Source organism: Carlito syrichta, unplaced genomic scaffold, assembly GCF_000164805.1.
Source record: "Carlito syrichta isolate Samal-C Ts95f unplaced genomic scaffold, Tarsius_syrichta-2.0.1 Scaffold302285, whole genome shotgun sequence".
NCBI classification, from domain to species: Eukaryota; Metazoa; Chordata; class Mammalia; order Primates; family Tarsiidae; genus Carlito; species Carlito syrichta.
This window is the reverse complement of record NW_007246381.1, coordinates 93,054-109,678: the sequence shown is the minus strand read 5'-3', so window position 1 is coordinate 109,678 and position 16,625 is coordinate 93,054. Positions and strand designations below refer to the sequence as shown.

Here is a 16,625-nt window from a genome sequence, read left to right as displayed (position 1 = left end):
GCCTGTAATTCCGGCTACTCGGAAGGCTGAGGCGGAAGGATCGCAGGAGCCCAGCAGGTCGAGGCTGCGGTGGCCGGGAGCGGCCACTGCACTCCAGTCTGGGTGACAGAGTGAGACTCCAACTCAAAAAAAAAAAAATTTGCTTGGGATTGCATTAACATCTTTAGACAAGTGAGTGTTCCATTCCATGGCCAAGGTATGTCCCCCCAAGACTATACAATCTTCTGTATAGTATTAATATACATCTCCTTGCTAGATTTATTAAATGAATTAGTTGTTTTAAAATTATATTTAAAAAGTCATATTTAAATATTTTAATTATAATTAACTGCTGTTGGCAACTATTGCTGTTTTAATTTTTCTAGCTATTTCTAACTTGTACAATACTAGAGTTTAATAATGACATATTTTTCACATTTAAATATACCATAGAGCTGTTTGCCCCCACAAATAGTTATTTTACAATTATCTTAGTAATTTTGCTAAATCATAAAATATTATTACATTATGAGTTTAGGTACACACTAAAACTCTTGGTTAGAAACTGACTTTTTCTCATAGTTGGATCATATTCAAATTTTTGACAGGTCCCTCTATTTAATCATTTTAAAAGTATACTTTAAACATATTTGGTGCTTTCTTCATAGAAGATTCCTATTTTCTATTTGTGTATTTTTAGTTTTATTTGGGGATTAATTTGCCAATGAATGTAATTTTTTCCCTCATATTTTCTAAGTAGATAGTAGTGGTCGTATGATCAATCAAGCTGCAGATTCACAGATGGAATCTCTAAAGGTCATTAACTATATTTCTGTATTATGCCCCATCAGATATTGGGGAAATTTTATGTGATGTTGATATATGGCACAGTGTTATAATTTCCCCACAAAACTTCTATCTAAAAAAATTTTTAAGAAGCAGATGAAGAAATAAACATGAAAATACTTGCTTATAATTTAAAGTACTTCTACATTTTACATTTAATATCTATCTCTATAACTATAGTTCCACAATTTCAGACCCATAAGTCAAAGTGATATCCAGGTCAGGAGTGGTGGTTCATGCTTGTAATCCCAGCACTTTGGGAGGCTGAGATGGGAGAATCACTTGAGACCAAGAGTCCAAGAGCAGCCTGACCAAAGAGAGAGACATCTTTTCTACCAATTAAAAAAAAAATTGTTGGGTGTGGTGGTACACTTCTGTAGTCCTAGCTATTTGGGAGGTTTGGGCTGTAGGATCACTTGAGCACAAGAACTGAAGGCTGCAGTGAGCTATGATCATGCCAACACATTGCAGCCCAAGTAACAGTGAAAGACCTTGCTTTAAAAAAAAAAAAAAAGTGATAGCCAGACCCTTATACTTGTATCATGCCATCCACAATTTCCAAAGATATCAACATTTTTCCTACAATTTTTTTCTTTCTTTCTTTCTTTCTTTCTTTCTTTCTTTCTTTCTTTCTTTCTTTCTTTCTTTCTTTCTTTCTTTTTTTTTTTTTTATCTATACATTTTTTAATTTCATGTCTGGTACTACCATCAAGCCAGTTATCCAAATGTTAACTCATTCAAATGTCACTAAAATGATATCTTTAAAAGAGAACTCTGACCATACGGCTTCTTTAGTGGACTTCTACAGTTTTCAACTGTGCCCAAATGCCTTAAAATAATGCCTTATCTTATACTGTCATTTCCTAGCCTCAATGTTTTTCCTGCCTGCATACTGGCCACATAAGACCACATACTACATGCATACACACACATATACACACACATTGATACAAACACACAGGTAAGATCATGCACTTTCTCTAAGTTCCAGTCACACTAGAGGTGTTACTCTGTGAACCCACCACCACCTGTGCCCTTGTCTGTGTCCTAAGATAATGACAATTTTAACATTAGGTCTACTATTTGTATTTGTTATTACCGCATTATATTAAGCATATTTGAACATTCACTAAATGTCAGTTTAATTGAAGACCGATTAAATTGCAAAAAAAAGTTAGATAATGTAAAAATTCTGATCCTGAATATAGAAGGTCAGGTTGCAAATTTCAGCGGTGCTTGCCTGTAGGACTTTAGGAAAGCCACTTGGCACCTTTTAACCTCACATATTCATTTCTTCCTTGAAAACATACAAGAATTCTTTAGAAAAAGTAGAATTCAAAAAAGAATGTGTAAATATTCAACCTCCCTAATAATCAAAGAAATGAAAGTCAAAGCCACATTGAGAATATATATAAATATTATCATATTGGAAGAGATTTTTAAAGAACTATAGCTCTCCATCTTAGCACAGGTGCATGGAAAGACAGGCTTAAGTACCACACAGCCTCATAAATGAGATGGTCTTTCTGGAAAGTAGTTTTAGAAATATATTTTTAAAGTGTTGTACCCAATCCAACTCTACAAGGCTATTTTAAATTTTAAAAAACCATGAGGCTGAGAAAGATTTCTGAACAAAATAATTTACCACCATAAGTAGTAAAAATACAATCTAAGTAAGAGTAATTATACATAAATCATAGTTCTTCCACAGAATAGACTTTTATATAGATATTTAAGTGATGTATTTAAAATGTGTTTACCAATGTGAAAAAAATTCTATTATATTTCACTGGGAATAAAATCAGAATTCACAATTATTCCTTAAGAATAAAAAAAATCAATATTATATCAACAGTAATATTTTTACAAATTGAAATGATTTTAGGGTTTAAATCTCTTTGTGTACTTTCCAAATTTCATGCAACAAATGTGCATTACAGTCAGAATGCCAAACAGATCAAAGAAAGCATGACTGCTGTGAAGGCACCGGACATTTTGGTAAAGTGGAGCTTTGTTAATCACAGCGTAGGAAACAAAAACAGAGTGTAGAGCGTGTCCAGGGGGGTTGAAAAATGCACCCTTCCAGCAAACATAAGGTTGCAAAAGATTAACTCAACTTCAGCTAGGACTCAACAAATTTCTGCAAATAGTTTTGGAAGAAAATGGACTATCCACAGTAAAAATAGCCAAACACAAGAAAAAAGGCACCAAAGCAATGAGCTGGAAGAATAAGATGCAGAAGCAAATTATGAAAGCCTACAGATATTTACATTATTAGGTGCAGATTATAAAGTACTATTCATATTCTGTTTGAGAGATAAAAGGCAAGCTTTACATATCTGAATCAAACAGGGAATCATAAAGTGACTTAGAAGATTTTCAAGAAAAGCTAATAAACTTTGGGAAATAAATAATTACATTTGCATATATTGTAATGTAATATATACTCTCTATAGACTTGACAGTTGATAGATGCAATAATTAGAATAGACAGTTATTTTGCATATATTGTGCATTATATATTTAAATATATATTTGCCAGTTAAAAACAATAATAAAATAGCTATTTTTGATATATAAACAGCTAATTCTTTCCTCAAAAATAGACTCTATCCTGTGTTTTATCTTTTCTTTCTTTGAAACATGACTAAGCTATGTGGAAGATGTGCACATCTCTTAAAATCTCTTTCATTTAACTGTACTGATCCTTTACTAATTCTGTATTCAGCACTATGCAAAAACAGCATCTGCAGTTTAAAATTATCCATTTAATTTTTGACTTCAAGAAAAAATTTGGGGAAAAAGCAAATAATTGTTATCTTAAGGTGTTATCTGGGCAAGCAAGAAGCATATGTGGAAATCTTCCCTATAACTAGGACTACATTCCCTCTGTGGGAGATTTGTTAGTGTTCCCAATTATTCACTCACTTCTTAAGAGAATTAGGACCTGCAACCCATCGACATCAGACTTGGCTATGTGACTTGCTTTGCTCAAAGAAAAGTAGCATCTATCACTTTCCTGTGAAAGTTGCAAGAATCATTGAGTGATCTCACTACTGCACTTTTCCCCATAATACCAGAACAATGTGCCCAGAAAGATCCAGTTCTTTACTCTGAATCTCAGAATAAAGAACACGAATCATAGACACATTAAACACAGTTAAATTGCAGTGAGAGTAAGAAATAAACAATTACATTGTAAGACACTAAGATTTGTGGGTTGCTTGTTACTGGAACAGAATCTAATAAATGCTAACATACTCTTCCTTTCCTCCAGAGAAATCGCCTCACTAACTAACCCACTTTTCCGGTGGTTGTTTTTGCTCCTCTTGTTCTCTTTCTTAATAAAATAAGATGAAAAACTTTAGTAATGCTAGCAACTAAAAGATTTAGGTTATTCATTTAAAAACGTTTTTATGCATTCTAAAGTTAACTATGTTTAGCATACAGATAAGTTTTACAAATGGTTCCATTCTGTCATTCCCAGATGGAAAATAATCACTAAGAAATTAACACATTCTGTGCAATCATCAAGTATCATGGTCACCTGCTTCTCAATAGCAAAGTATGTTCAAACACTCTACTAGATGATAAGGGTTTAATATTGAGGAAAAAGTTGTCATGGCCTGTGTGTCTGCCCTCTTGGATTTCATTTTTTGAGGAGACAGACATCAGTCAACTGTTCACACAGAAAAAAATTGTCAATATGCCAAGAGGTATAAAGAAGAGGAAGATATGCACTATGAGATGCTCAATGAGGCTTCCCAGAACTGACTGACTCATAAGTGGTACTCTTCAGGATAAGTGGCAATTAAGTAGAAGGGAAAAGTAACAACATTCTAGAAGAAAAAAGTAGCATATGTGTGGGTTGGAGAAAAGAGTAGCAAGTGGGAAAAATTGAAGTAAAGCCACTATATTTGAAACAAATAATAAGGCTGAGCCAGGAACACTATGAGACTGCAGAAGCAGATATGCCTATCGAAGGGACCTTGCAAGATACATTAAGGGGGGCATTAGTCCCTTCACCCCTGCTTAAATTAATACAGAAATGGAAGTAATTTATCATGCCTATGTTTAGAAGAAGAACATGCCTACAAAAATGTAGATAATGGATTAGAAATGGAGCATAGTGATTGCATGTAGAAGTTTTGTAAGTCACTGTGAGTTCATACCAGACATGATGAGAGCTTGTACTATAATGGATTGCTGGTGGAGTAATGATGCAAATTGATTAAACATATATTTAGTATGTGGAAGATTTTTTGTTGATATGTTGGATGTGAGTGTTGAAATAGAAAGGGGAGTTAAGAAAACTCAGGTTTCTGAACCAAGAAAACTAGTATTGTCATTGCAGGGAAGAAATGAGGGTTGACTGAACGAGAGAAAACTTGGTTAAACATACAGTAGTCTCTTCATATCTGCAGTTTTGCTTTCTGAATATTTAGTTACCTTTGGTCAACTGTAATCTGAAAAGATTAAATGGCAAATTCCAGAAATACATAATTAATGAGTTTTAAACTGGAACTTGTTTTTGGTAGCATGATGAAACCTCATACTATCCTGCCCAAGATGTGAATTACCCTTTGTCCCGGATATCCAAGCTATATATGCTAGCTGACTTGGTAATCAAATAGAAAAAAACATAGTATACATAGGGTTTGGTACTCTCTGTGTGGTTTCAGGCATTCACTAGGGGGTCTTACAACGTGTCCCCTATGGATGCGGGGGCTACTATGTTTTAAGTTTAAAGTATTTTTTTAGTGTAAGAGAATATGTCAAAAGGAGGAGAGATGATGGTGTGTAAATGTCCTTATGAGATCTTTTAAAAATTATTTTGGACTGGGCTCGGTGGCTCATCCTGTAATCCCAGCACTTTGGGAGGCCAAGGCAAGTGGATTGACTGAGCCCACGGGTTCGAGACCAGCTCGGGCAATTTGGCGAGACCTCGTCTCTACACTAAAACAAAAATTAGCTAGGCATGGTAGTGTGCACCTGTAGTTCTGGCTACTTGGAAGGCTGAGGTGAAAAGATCGCCAGAGTCCAGCAGGATGATGCTGGGGTGCCCGGGAGTGTGCCACTGCACTCCAGCCTGGATGGCAGAGTGAGAATCCAGCCCCCCCTAAAATTATTTTGATTTATCAAAGGAATCTAGCATGATTAAAAACCAACATTTTGAATAGAACTAAACAAAATTTAAACTGATGATAAACAAAAACACAATAATATCACCCTGGAGCCACACATTTGAAAGATTAAATTTAACATATTGGATATGCCATTTAAGAAAAAAATTATTGGCAGAATACCTTTCTTTGATTTGATGTTTTATGCTGTCAAGGTCAATCCCCAGTTTTCTATTTTCTTCCATCAGTTGCTCAAGTGCTATTGAAAGTTCTGTAAAATCTTTTGTGACATTAGAAAGTTCAATATTCCATGATTTTTCCTTTAAGAAAAGAATTAAAAAATTTTGTATAAATGTTAAATTATTAAAAGAAAGCATAAAAAATAATAAAACTACTTCTAGTTAATGAGTGACTATTTGGGAATAGAAAATGCCACGCTAGTGAGAAGTAGGGAAAGGCCAACTTACTGCAGCATAAAAACTATTAAGTGTCTCCAGATATTGCTCTTTATAACTTTTTTGCCTCCAGGTTAGTTGATCATACATTGCTTTCACACCATCTAGCTAAAAAAAAAAAGTAAATAATGAGGCTTTCATTCTTATATAAAGTAAGAAATAGACTATGATAAAATAGAATGTGTTATAGTTATGTAAAAGTTGAAAACATTAAAAATTGTAAGTAAATCATCATCTCAACAAATTAAAGGAGAAAATAACATGAATATGACAACACAATAGTGATTTAATAAATTCATTGTCTAGTTTCCATAATTGTTAAAACTAGTGTAAGAAAAAAGTACTCAGATATGATATAACGAACAGCAAATAACAAAATAAATTATGATATGCTGGACGGCATGCCCATTGGACTCAAGAATAGGACCATATTACCTTTTATCACTATTATTATTAATCGTGTTTTATGAAAGCATAGCAAAACACAATTAGATAATAAAACCAAATATTGCTATTATAATATTGAAGATGAAGATATATATATCTTCAACTTCAGATCATATGATCAATATCTAGAAAAATAGAAGATTCTATTTAAAACTAGAGTAAATGATTTTTATAAAATGGGTTAGATATAAAGATAATGAAATTAATAGCTTTTGTCTCTAAGAGTAATGTGTTTTAAATATGTAAAAATAATACTAAAAGATTTTCAGAAATATAAAACATTAAATAAATTTGACAAAAAAGAGAGAACAAAGAAAGTCAACATAAATCTTATTAGAGAGCCTAAAACAAGATTCACATGAAAAATGAGCTATGTTATGGAAAGGTTTAATAAAATGTAATGTCTATTTGTCCAAAATTAATGTAAAAAGTTAGTAAAATTGAGTGTTTTCTTTTGAACCACATAAAATAAATTTTATATAAAAATGTGTTTGAGACTTGCCAAGGGGTGTCTGAAAAACAAAATTAATATTGGAACTTGCAATCAGATCTTAAAACATCCTATACCACCACTATATTGAAGCAATCTTTATTTTTGTCATTGTAGTAAATAAAGATCAGAGAAAATAACTGAGGCCAGAAATACATCTGAATTAGTATTTTTAAAAATGATATCTGAATTCAGTGAGAGAAAAATCATTTAATTAACTAAAATAGCATGGAGTCTATGTTTAAAAAAATACATAGTGTTCTATTTCACAGCTAACACATCACATCATATAAAAATAAACTTTTAGATAAATAAAAATCTAAATGCATACACAAAAAGTACAAATTAATTGATTAATCAGTATGAGTTCATTTGTATGATCTTGGTCTAAAGGAGAGTGTCACCTTGCCATGTAAACCAAGGACTCATTTGATGTGTTTGGCAGCACATTTTATAGAAATGTGTGGTGAAAGACCCTTAAACAAAATTGAAGAAAAAGTAAGATCATAAAAAAATGTGAAATAAAAGACCAACATTCTGTGATTATGTCCTTGTAAAGACATGAGTGAAAATGCTGAACAAGAACCTCTGAAAACTTCCTCTTCCATAAATGCAATGAGATAACTGACAAAAATGTCAAATCAGCCTTCCCAAAACTCTGAAAATTAACCAAAGCAATTTAGGGAGAACTTATTCACTAAAAACCATCCTACCCTGAGTAAGAAGAATGTTTAACTTCTTCCTTTCTAGTCTGGAAACACTTATTTCTTTTTCTTGCCTAACTACTTTGGCTAGAACATCATATGCAATTTTTAAAAAAATGATAGGACTGTGACAGCAAACATACTGGTCTTCCTGACATTAATGAGTACTAATCTATTTTTCATCAAGTAGAATGCCAGTTTTCATAGGTACTTTTTATCAGAATGAGGAAATTTCCCTTTATTGTTAGTTTGCTGAGAGTTCTTATTATAAAAAGGTATAGGATTATGAAAAAGAACTTTTCCACATTCATTGAGAATGTCAGGAGGTTTTTGTTCTTTATTATATTAATATGATGCATATTACATTTAATGATATTTTCATGCTAAACCAGCCTTGCCTTCCTAGATAAATCCTACTTTGTCATGGTACATAATCCTTCCTACATGTTGCTAGTTTCAGCAACCATTTTGTTAGGAATTTTTGTGTTTGTATTTGCAAAAGATATCAGTATATACTTTTCAGTTCTTATGATGTCACTGTCAGGATTTGGTACCACATTGAGACTGTCTCTTAGAATATGTTGGTAAATGTATACTTCTATATTTTTTGGAAGATTTTGTGAAAGAATTTTGTTCATTAACCTTTTATATCTAGTAGAGTTCACCAGTAAAGCAATTTGGTTTTGACGCATCTTTGTGGGATGGTTTTTGATTATTTTTTCAATTTCTTTACTTGTTATAGATATATTCAGATTATATATTTCATTTTGAAACAGTTTTGACACATTTGTCATTTTAAGAATTTATCCATTTCATGTTATTTATGTGATTATTTGGCATAAAATGTTTTATAGTATTCTATTATAATCATTTTTATTTTTGAAGGTTAATAGATATACTCCCTCTTAAATTTCTGATTTTAGTAATTTGAGTTTTCTCTCTTTTTTCTTGGTCAGTCTAGAGTTTTATCAAATTTTCTGAACTTGCCAAAAAACCAACTTTGGGTTTTGTTGATTCTCTCAAAATCTTTGTATATTAGAATTCATTTAAAAAAATTTTATTTTAAAGATGTGGTGTCCCCCCACTTTACCTGGCAGTTTCCCAAAGATGCCAGTCCCACCCCACCTCCCCTGACAGTTTCCCACAACTGCCTATCCCTTTCTTATATATTATGATAATTGTTCAAGGGCTGATTATAAGTGAGAATATGTGGTACTTTGTTCTTTATTTCTGTGATAGATCACTGAGTATTATTTACTCTAAATCCATCCAAGGTGCTGCAAAGTCAACATGTTTGTCCTTCTTTATGACTGCGTAATATTCATTTGTGTCTATGTATCAAATTTTTTTAATCCAGTCTGGTTTCGATTGGCAGCATAGTTGGTTCTATGTTTTTGGTATTGTGAATAGTGCTGTTATAAACATGCATGTGCAGGTATCTTTTTGGTAGAATGATCTGAATTCCTCCGGTATATTCCCAATAGGGGAATTGGTGGGTCATATGAAAGGTAAATTTCAAGTACCTTCAGAATTGCCACACTGTTTTCCACAGAGGTTGCACTAGTTTGCATTCCCACCAGCAGTGTAGAAGTGTTCCTTTTTCTCTGCGTCCTCGCCAGTATCTGCTGTTGTTTGTTTTATTAATGATGGCCATCCTTACTGGGGTTAAGTGGTATCTCAATCTGGTTTTCATTTGCATTTCTCTGAAAATTAGTGAGACTGAGTAATTTTTCATATGTCTGTTGGCTGCCCGTATAGCTTCTTTTGAGAAGTGTCTATTCATGTCTTTTGCCCACTTTTTAATGGGGCTGTTTGTTTTTCTCCTTTCGGCACATTTGAGTTCCTTGTTGATACTAGATGTTAGGTGTTTGTCAGATATACAGTTGGCAAATATTTTTTCCCATTCTATGGCCTGTCTCCCCATTCTCTTGATGATTTCTTTTGCTTTGCAGATACTTTTCAATTTGATGAGGTCCCACTTGTCTGTCTTATCTCTTATGGCACGGGCACTTGGGGTTTTGATCAGTAATTGGTTGCCAGTTCCAATTTCCATAAGGGTGTCTCCTGTATTTTCTAAGGTTGTTATAGTTTGAGGTTTTATGTTTAGGTCTTTGATCCATTTAGAGTTGATTTTTGTGTATGGTGATAGGTAGGGATCCTGTTTCAATCTTCTGTACATGATAAACCAGTTTCCTCAGCACCATTTACTGAATAGGTTCTCCTCTCCCCGGTGGTTGTTGTTGGAGGCATTTTCAAAGATTAGTTGGTTGAGAAATTGAGGTTCTGCTTCCAGAAACTATGCTATTCCATTAGTCCGTATGCCTGTTCTTGTACAAATAGCAGGATTTTTTTTTATTACTGTAGCCTTATAGTAAAGTTTGAAGTCTGGAAGTGTGATACCTTCTGCTTTGTTTCGTTTGCTAAGGATTATTTGTCTATTTGTGGTCATTTATGTTTCCATATGAATTTCTGTATTGTCATTTCCAGGTCTGAGAAGAATGAAGTTGGTAATTTAATGGATATTGCGTTGAATCTGTAGATTGCCTTGGGTAGGATGGATACCTTAACAATGTTGATTCTTTCTATCCATGAGCATGGAATATTTCCCACTTTGTGTGTTCTTAGATTTCTTTGAGCAGTGTTTGGTAGTTTTCATTGTAAAGGTGTTTTCACTTCTCTGGTTAAGAAGATGCCAAGGTATATCTGTTTTTGTTTTGTTTTGTTTTGTTTTTGTGGCTATTGTGAATGGAATTGTGCTTTTTATTTGGTTCTGTCCTGTTTGTTGTTGGTGTATAAGAATGTGACTGTACTTTGCACATTTATTTTGTACCCTGAGACTTTGCCAAAGTCCTTTATCAGTGCAAGCAGGTTTTTGACAGATTCTCTTGGATTTTTGAAGTATAGGATGATGTCATTGGCAAAGAAGAATAACTTCACTTCCTCTTTTCCTATTTGGATACCCCTGATTTCCTTCTCTTGTCTAATTGCTCTAGCTAGGACATCCAACACAATGTTGAACAAAAGCAGTAAAAATGGGGAAACTTGTCTTGTTCCAGTCTTCAGGGGGAATGTTTCCAGTTTTTGTCTTTTAATTTCTGTTTTGATTTTGGTGTTGACCCAGTAGTTGTTCAGCACAATGCTATTTAGTGTCCACGTCTTTGTGGGTTTTTGGGAAATTTTGTTTATCACAGATGGTGCTCACTATTTTGAGGTATGTTCCTTCTTTACCTAAGTGATTGAGGGTTTTATTGAAGGGATGCTGGATTTCATCAAAAGCTTTTTCTGCATCTAATGATATAATTATGTAGTTCTTGTTTTTTACATCTGTTCATGTATTTAATTACATTTATGGTCTTACAGATGTTGAAGGGGATGAAGCCTACTTGGTCATGGTGGATGATTTTTTGAGAAATGTTGTTGGATCCAGTTTGCTAGAATCTTATTGAGAATTTTGCATCTATGTAGATTAGGGATTTAGGCCTGTAGTTATCTTTTTTTGTTGGATCCTTACCTGGTTTGGGTATAAGTGTGATGTTAGCTTCATAAAATGATTTGGGGAGAATTCTATCTTTCTCAATTGCCTGGAATACTTTCAATAGGATTGGTATCAGTTCCTTCTCGTACATTTTGTAGAATTCTGCTGGAAAGCTGTCTGGTCCAGGATTGTTTATTGTTGGTAACTTTTTAATGACAGAATCAATTTCCTGGGTTGTTATTGGTCTATCTAGTGTCTCAATGTCTTCTTGTTTTAACCTTGGGAGGTGTGTGATGTCAAAAAGTCCTCCATTCCATTTAGGTTATCTAGTTTGTTTCCATAGACTTGTACACAGTAATCTCTGATAATCTTCTGTATTTCTTTGGGATCAGTTGTGATTTGATCTTTTGTATTTCTGATTGTGTTTATTTGGGCTTTTTCTTGGTCATAGTGGCTAAGTGTTCATCAATCTTGTTAATTCTTTCAAAGAATCAGTTTTTTATTTTGTTGATGTTTTCTATGATAGCTTTGTCCTCTGTTTCCCATATTTGGGCTTTCACTTTGGTGATCTGGATTCTTCAGCTAAAGTTAAGACTGGTGGTCTTCTCTTTCCAGCTCCCTTAGATGATTTGTTAGACTGTTAATGTGTTCTTTCCATTTTCTTGATATGTGTTTTTAGAGTTATAAATTCCCCTCTTAGAACTGTTTCATAGCATCCCAGAGGTTTCAGTAAGATGTTTCATCATTTTCCTTTGTTTCCAGGAATCTTTAAATTTCTGTTTTGATTTTGGTGTTGACCCAGTAGTTGTTCAGCATAATGCTATTTAGTGTCCATGTCTTAGTGGGTTTTTGGGAAATTTTATTGGTGTTAATATTTATTTTTATTTCATTGTGGTCTGAGAAGGTGCATAGCAATATTTAATTTGTTTATTTTTGATTTATAGCCAAGAATGTGATTGATCTTGGAGTATATTCTATGTGGTGGTGAGTAGAATGCATATTCTGTAGTTGTTGGATGGAATATTTTGTAGGTATCTATTAAGTTCATTTGGTTGAGTGCCAAATTGAAGTTCTAGATCTCTTTGTTGATTTTTTTTTTTTTTTGCCTTGATAAACTATCTATGGTTATTAGTGGGGTATTTAAGTCTCTACCATAACAGTGTTAGAGTCAATATCTTTTTTAGTTTACTTAGTAGTTGCATTATAAATACCGGTGCTCCTATGTGGGTGCATATATGTTTAGGATGGATATTTCTTGTTGATGGATTGAACCTTTTATCATTATGTAGTGTCCTTTTGTATCTTTGTAAATTTTGATAGCTTAAAGTTTGTTTTGTCTGATATTAAGCTAATGACTCCTGTCTTCTTTTGTGGTCCATTTGCCTGGAACCTCATTTTTCATCATCTAACTTTGAGTCTGTGTGCATCCCTTGTGGTAAGATGAGTTTCCTGTATGCAGCAAATAATTGGGTCATTTTTTTTATTCAATTTGCCATTCTGTGCTTTCAGTGGTGCCTTTAGTTCATTCATGTTTAGGCTGATTATTGAAATGTGATTGTTTATCCTCATCAAGAGGTTCTTATAAAGTTTTTCTTTGTTCATTTTTTTGTTTTCTTTTAGCTTTGTGGTTGATGTATGTGTGTGTTTTCAAGTTTTCTGTTGTAATGTGTTCTCTGTTGATTCTGTGTTTTTCTGTTCTCTTGGGAAGTGTGTGGTCATTCTTTTTTTTTTTTCCTTTTTTTCTGTGCTTATACTTTTCTAAGTGTCTTAAGTAGAACTTGTCTGGAAGTGGTATACTCTCTTAGGGATTGGATGTCTGGGAAGGATTTTAATTCTCCATCAATGATAAAGCTGAGCTTGGCTGGGTAGGAAATTCTTGGTTGGAATTGTTTATCTTTGAGGACTTTGAGTTTTGGATTCCAGTCCCCTCTAGTTTGTAGTGGTTTTGCCAATGGGTCAGTTGCTATTCTGAGTGGTGGTCCCTGGTAAGTAGTCTGACCTTTCTCTCTTGCTTCCTTTAGGATTTTTCTATTTTGTGCCTGCTTTGTGTAGGTAAATTATTATACATCTTGGGGTCAGTCTTCTCATTTGATGCCTTATGTGGGTTCTTTGTATCTCTTGTGTTTGGATGAGATGGGGAAAGTTTTCTTGGGTAACCACCTAGAATATTTGCTTCAAGGTAGTCTCCATTTCCCTTTTTTCTTCTGGGGTAACAAGCAGGCATAGGTTCAGTCTCTTGTTATAATTGCACATCTCTTATAGGCTTTGTTCTTTCTTTCTGAGTTTTCTTTCTCTGTTTTTTCACAGATTGTGTTAATTCCAAGTTCTAGTCTTCAAGTTCTGAGACTCGCTTCTGCTTGATTAATTCTGCTTTCCATGCTTGTCACCTTTTTATTTATATCCTGGATGAAATTTGTTATGGCAATAATCTCTGTTACAAGTTCTTTCAGTGTTGCATCTTGTCTTTCTAGAGTCTTATTCACTCTTTCTTTCCATTCACTAATCCTGTGGTATTCTGGTGTCAGTTGTTGGTGACTTTCATTGTTTAGGCTCTGTGGTCAGATTTTTTCAGGTGTTTTCTCTTTGTGACACTGGAAATTATGTGTGGTTAGCCATTGATTTTTCCTCATTAGGGCAGATATTTTCTTTTCTCTTTATTTCTGTTATTCATTGGCAGTGGGAGAGACTTCACATCTGATATTCACTCAGCCTTCTATAAAATTCATATATTTTGAATTTTTAAAAATTGTTTTTTTCACCTTGCTTTGAGTTTAGATTGTTTAACTTCTTGAAAACCTTATGTAATTGACCTAAATGGCCACATATTGTATGACTGCATTTTCATGAAATGTCCCGAAAAAGGAAATCCATAAAGAGACAGATGATAGTTTAAATGATTTCAGGGACTGGAGGGAAGAAAATTTGGGAGTGAAAATTAACAGTTTAGGGTTTTTAAAAATATATATAATTAAAGTGTTCTAAAATTAGACAGTAGTTAGGGTCACATAATCTTGTGTATATACTAAAATCCACTGAATTATACAATTAAAGATAAAAGGCCTATATGTCAACATGTGACGAGATCCCAAAATTAATGGAAAAAGAAAATAATTCAATGGGACATTACTTTTCCAAACATTTCAGAACCATTTAGTCCTTCAGCTATATTTGCATACCATTCTATGTGTCCTATTATGTTTTCAATAGATTTTATGTCAGCTTATTAGTTTATTTAACTAATCATTTTATGAAGAAAAAGAGTCAGCTTACTAGTTTATTTAAATAATTGTTACTTTTTAGTTTAAGATTTTTATTTTTTTCATCTGAGAATGTTTTTATTATTATTATTTTTTACTTTATTTTATTATAAAGATGTGGAGTACAAGTCAAGATTAGGTATTTAAATAATGTGTGTGTAGGTGAAATTTGGACCTCAAACTGGTACTCACTTCCCCTGATTTAGGATCAGGTACCCTATGTATTGTTATGTGCCCCCTACTTCTTCCTTCCTCTGGCAATGTCCTGTGACTGATGATCCCTCCCTGCGCTATTGTTTAAAGTTCAGGTCCCACTTAAAAGTGAGAACATGTAGCATTCAGTTCTTTGTTTCTGTGATAAATCGCTAAGAATGACTGTCTCCAATTTCTTACAATTTGCTGAGAAGTCCATGATTTTGTCCTTCTTTATGGTTGCATAATATTCATCATGTATATGTACCACATTTTCTTTATCTACTCTGCTTTCAATGGGCAGAAGTCCTGGCTCCATGTTTTTGCTATTGTGAATAGTGCAGCAATAAATATTTCTTCTAAATAATTATTTTTAAAAGTATTATTTTTATAAAGTCCAATATTACATGCCACAAAGAGAAAGTAACTATAAAATAAATAAATAAATAAATAAATAAATAAATACAGCAATTTTATAAAGCAAATAATTAAAATAAAAATAGGATGCAAGTAGCACTATGTTCAATTGACAACGTTAATTGGGGAAGAATTAATAGTTTATGACCAGGAATTAAATAAATATTTGGATCAATGTTATAAATAAGAGGGTCAATAAGTTGTAAAATGATTTGTCCATACCCTTAATAATTTTCCTATATAATTAGACATTAGACAATTTCTAGTCCAAAGAAAAATTGCTTTTTTTTGTTTTTTAATTTTTATTATACAGATGTGGGGTACAATTCAGGGTTAGGTATATAAACATTGTTCATGCAGGTACCTTTGTTGATGAGGTATGCCCATACCTCCACTGAGAGTTTCCCACTACTGCCAGTTGCTTTCTTATAGCATTATAATTGTTAAAGGTCAGCTTAAGAGTGAGAACATATGGAACTCTGTTCATTGTTTCTGTGATAAATCACTGAGTATGATCGACTCCAAATCCATCCAAGTTGCTGCAAAGTCTATATATTTGTCCTTCTTTATGGCTGCATAATATTCCATTGTGTATATGTATCACATTTTTTTTATCTAGTCCAGTTTTGATGTTTTTTAGAATAAATTTTTGCTTCAAGAAGGCTTTAAAATATTTTCCGAATTCAGATTTTAGAAATTTTCAAGTTACTTTGTATGACAGAAAATGATATGCAAGCTTTCTTACCACACTTATCATTATTATTGTGTTTGGGAAATAACCAACACATATTCTGAACGCATTTTGAATATATATTCCTCAGATAAAGCCATATCCACATCATACATCAATGATACACATCCAGCTCAACACAACTGAAGGATGTAGTCTGTGGCTTCCATTTTTCTGAATTGTTTTCCATAGTGTGGACAAATTCTTTAAGATTTGTGTTAGGAAATTTAAATTTTTTGAATGACAAAACAATTTGTAGAATATCCTAATTTTTAATAAGGTTCCCAATCAAAAAAAACCTCTGGAAGCTTGAATTTTTATCCAGGATATTTTTTTTTGATTATTTATTTATTTTTTATTATGAAGTTGTGGGGTACAGTTAAGGGTAAGGTGTACAATTGCGTTTCATTCAGGCACCCTGTTGATATGGGGTGTTTCCTCATTCCCAGAAAGATATTTGCTACTGTTAATACCATCTCCCTCCCCCCCCCATAGTTTCCCAGTACTGTC

At 33.2% G+C, this 16,625-nt stretch overlaps 1 protein-coding gene across 1 annotated transcript in view; it reads right to left on the bottom strand.

Moving 5' to 3' along the window:
* The window catches only part of CCDC178 (coiled-coil domain containing 178), a gene marked incomplete at both ends in the record, with an annotated part of 170,614 nt that overhangs the window by 64,129 nt on the left and 89,860 nt on the right, over positions 1-16,625 (bottom strand). The window contains 2 exons of the mRNA XM_008056217.1: positions 6,132-6,268; positions 6,416-6,511. Of these exons, the coding sequence (XP_008054408.1) occupies positions 6,132-6,268; positions 6,416-6,511 (233 nt within the window). The remainder of the gene's footprint in view (positions 1-6,131; positions 6,269-6,415; positions 6,512-16,625) is intronic.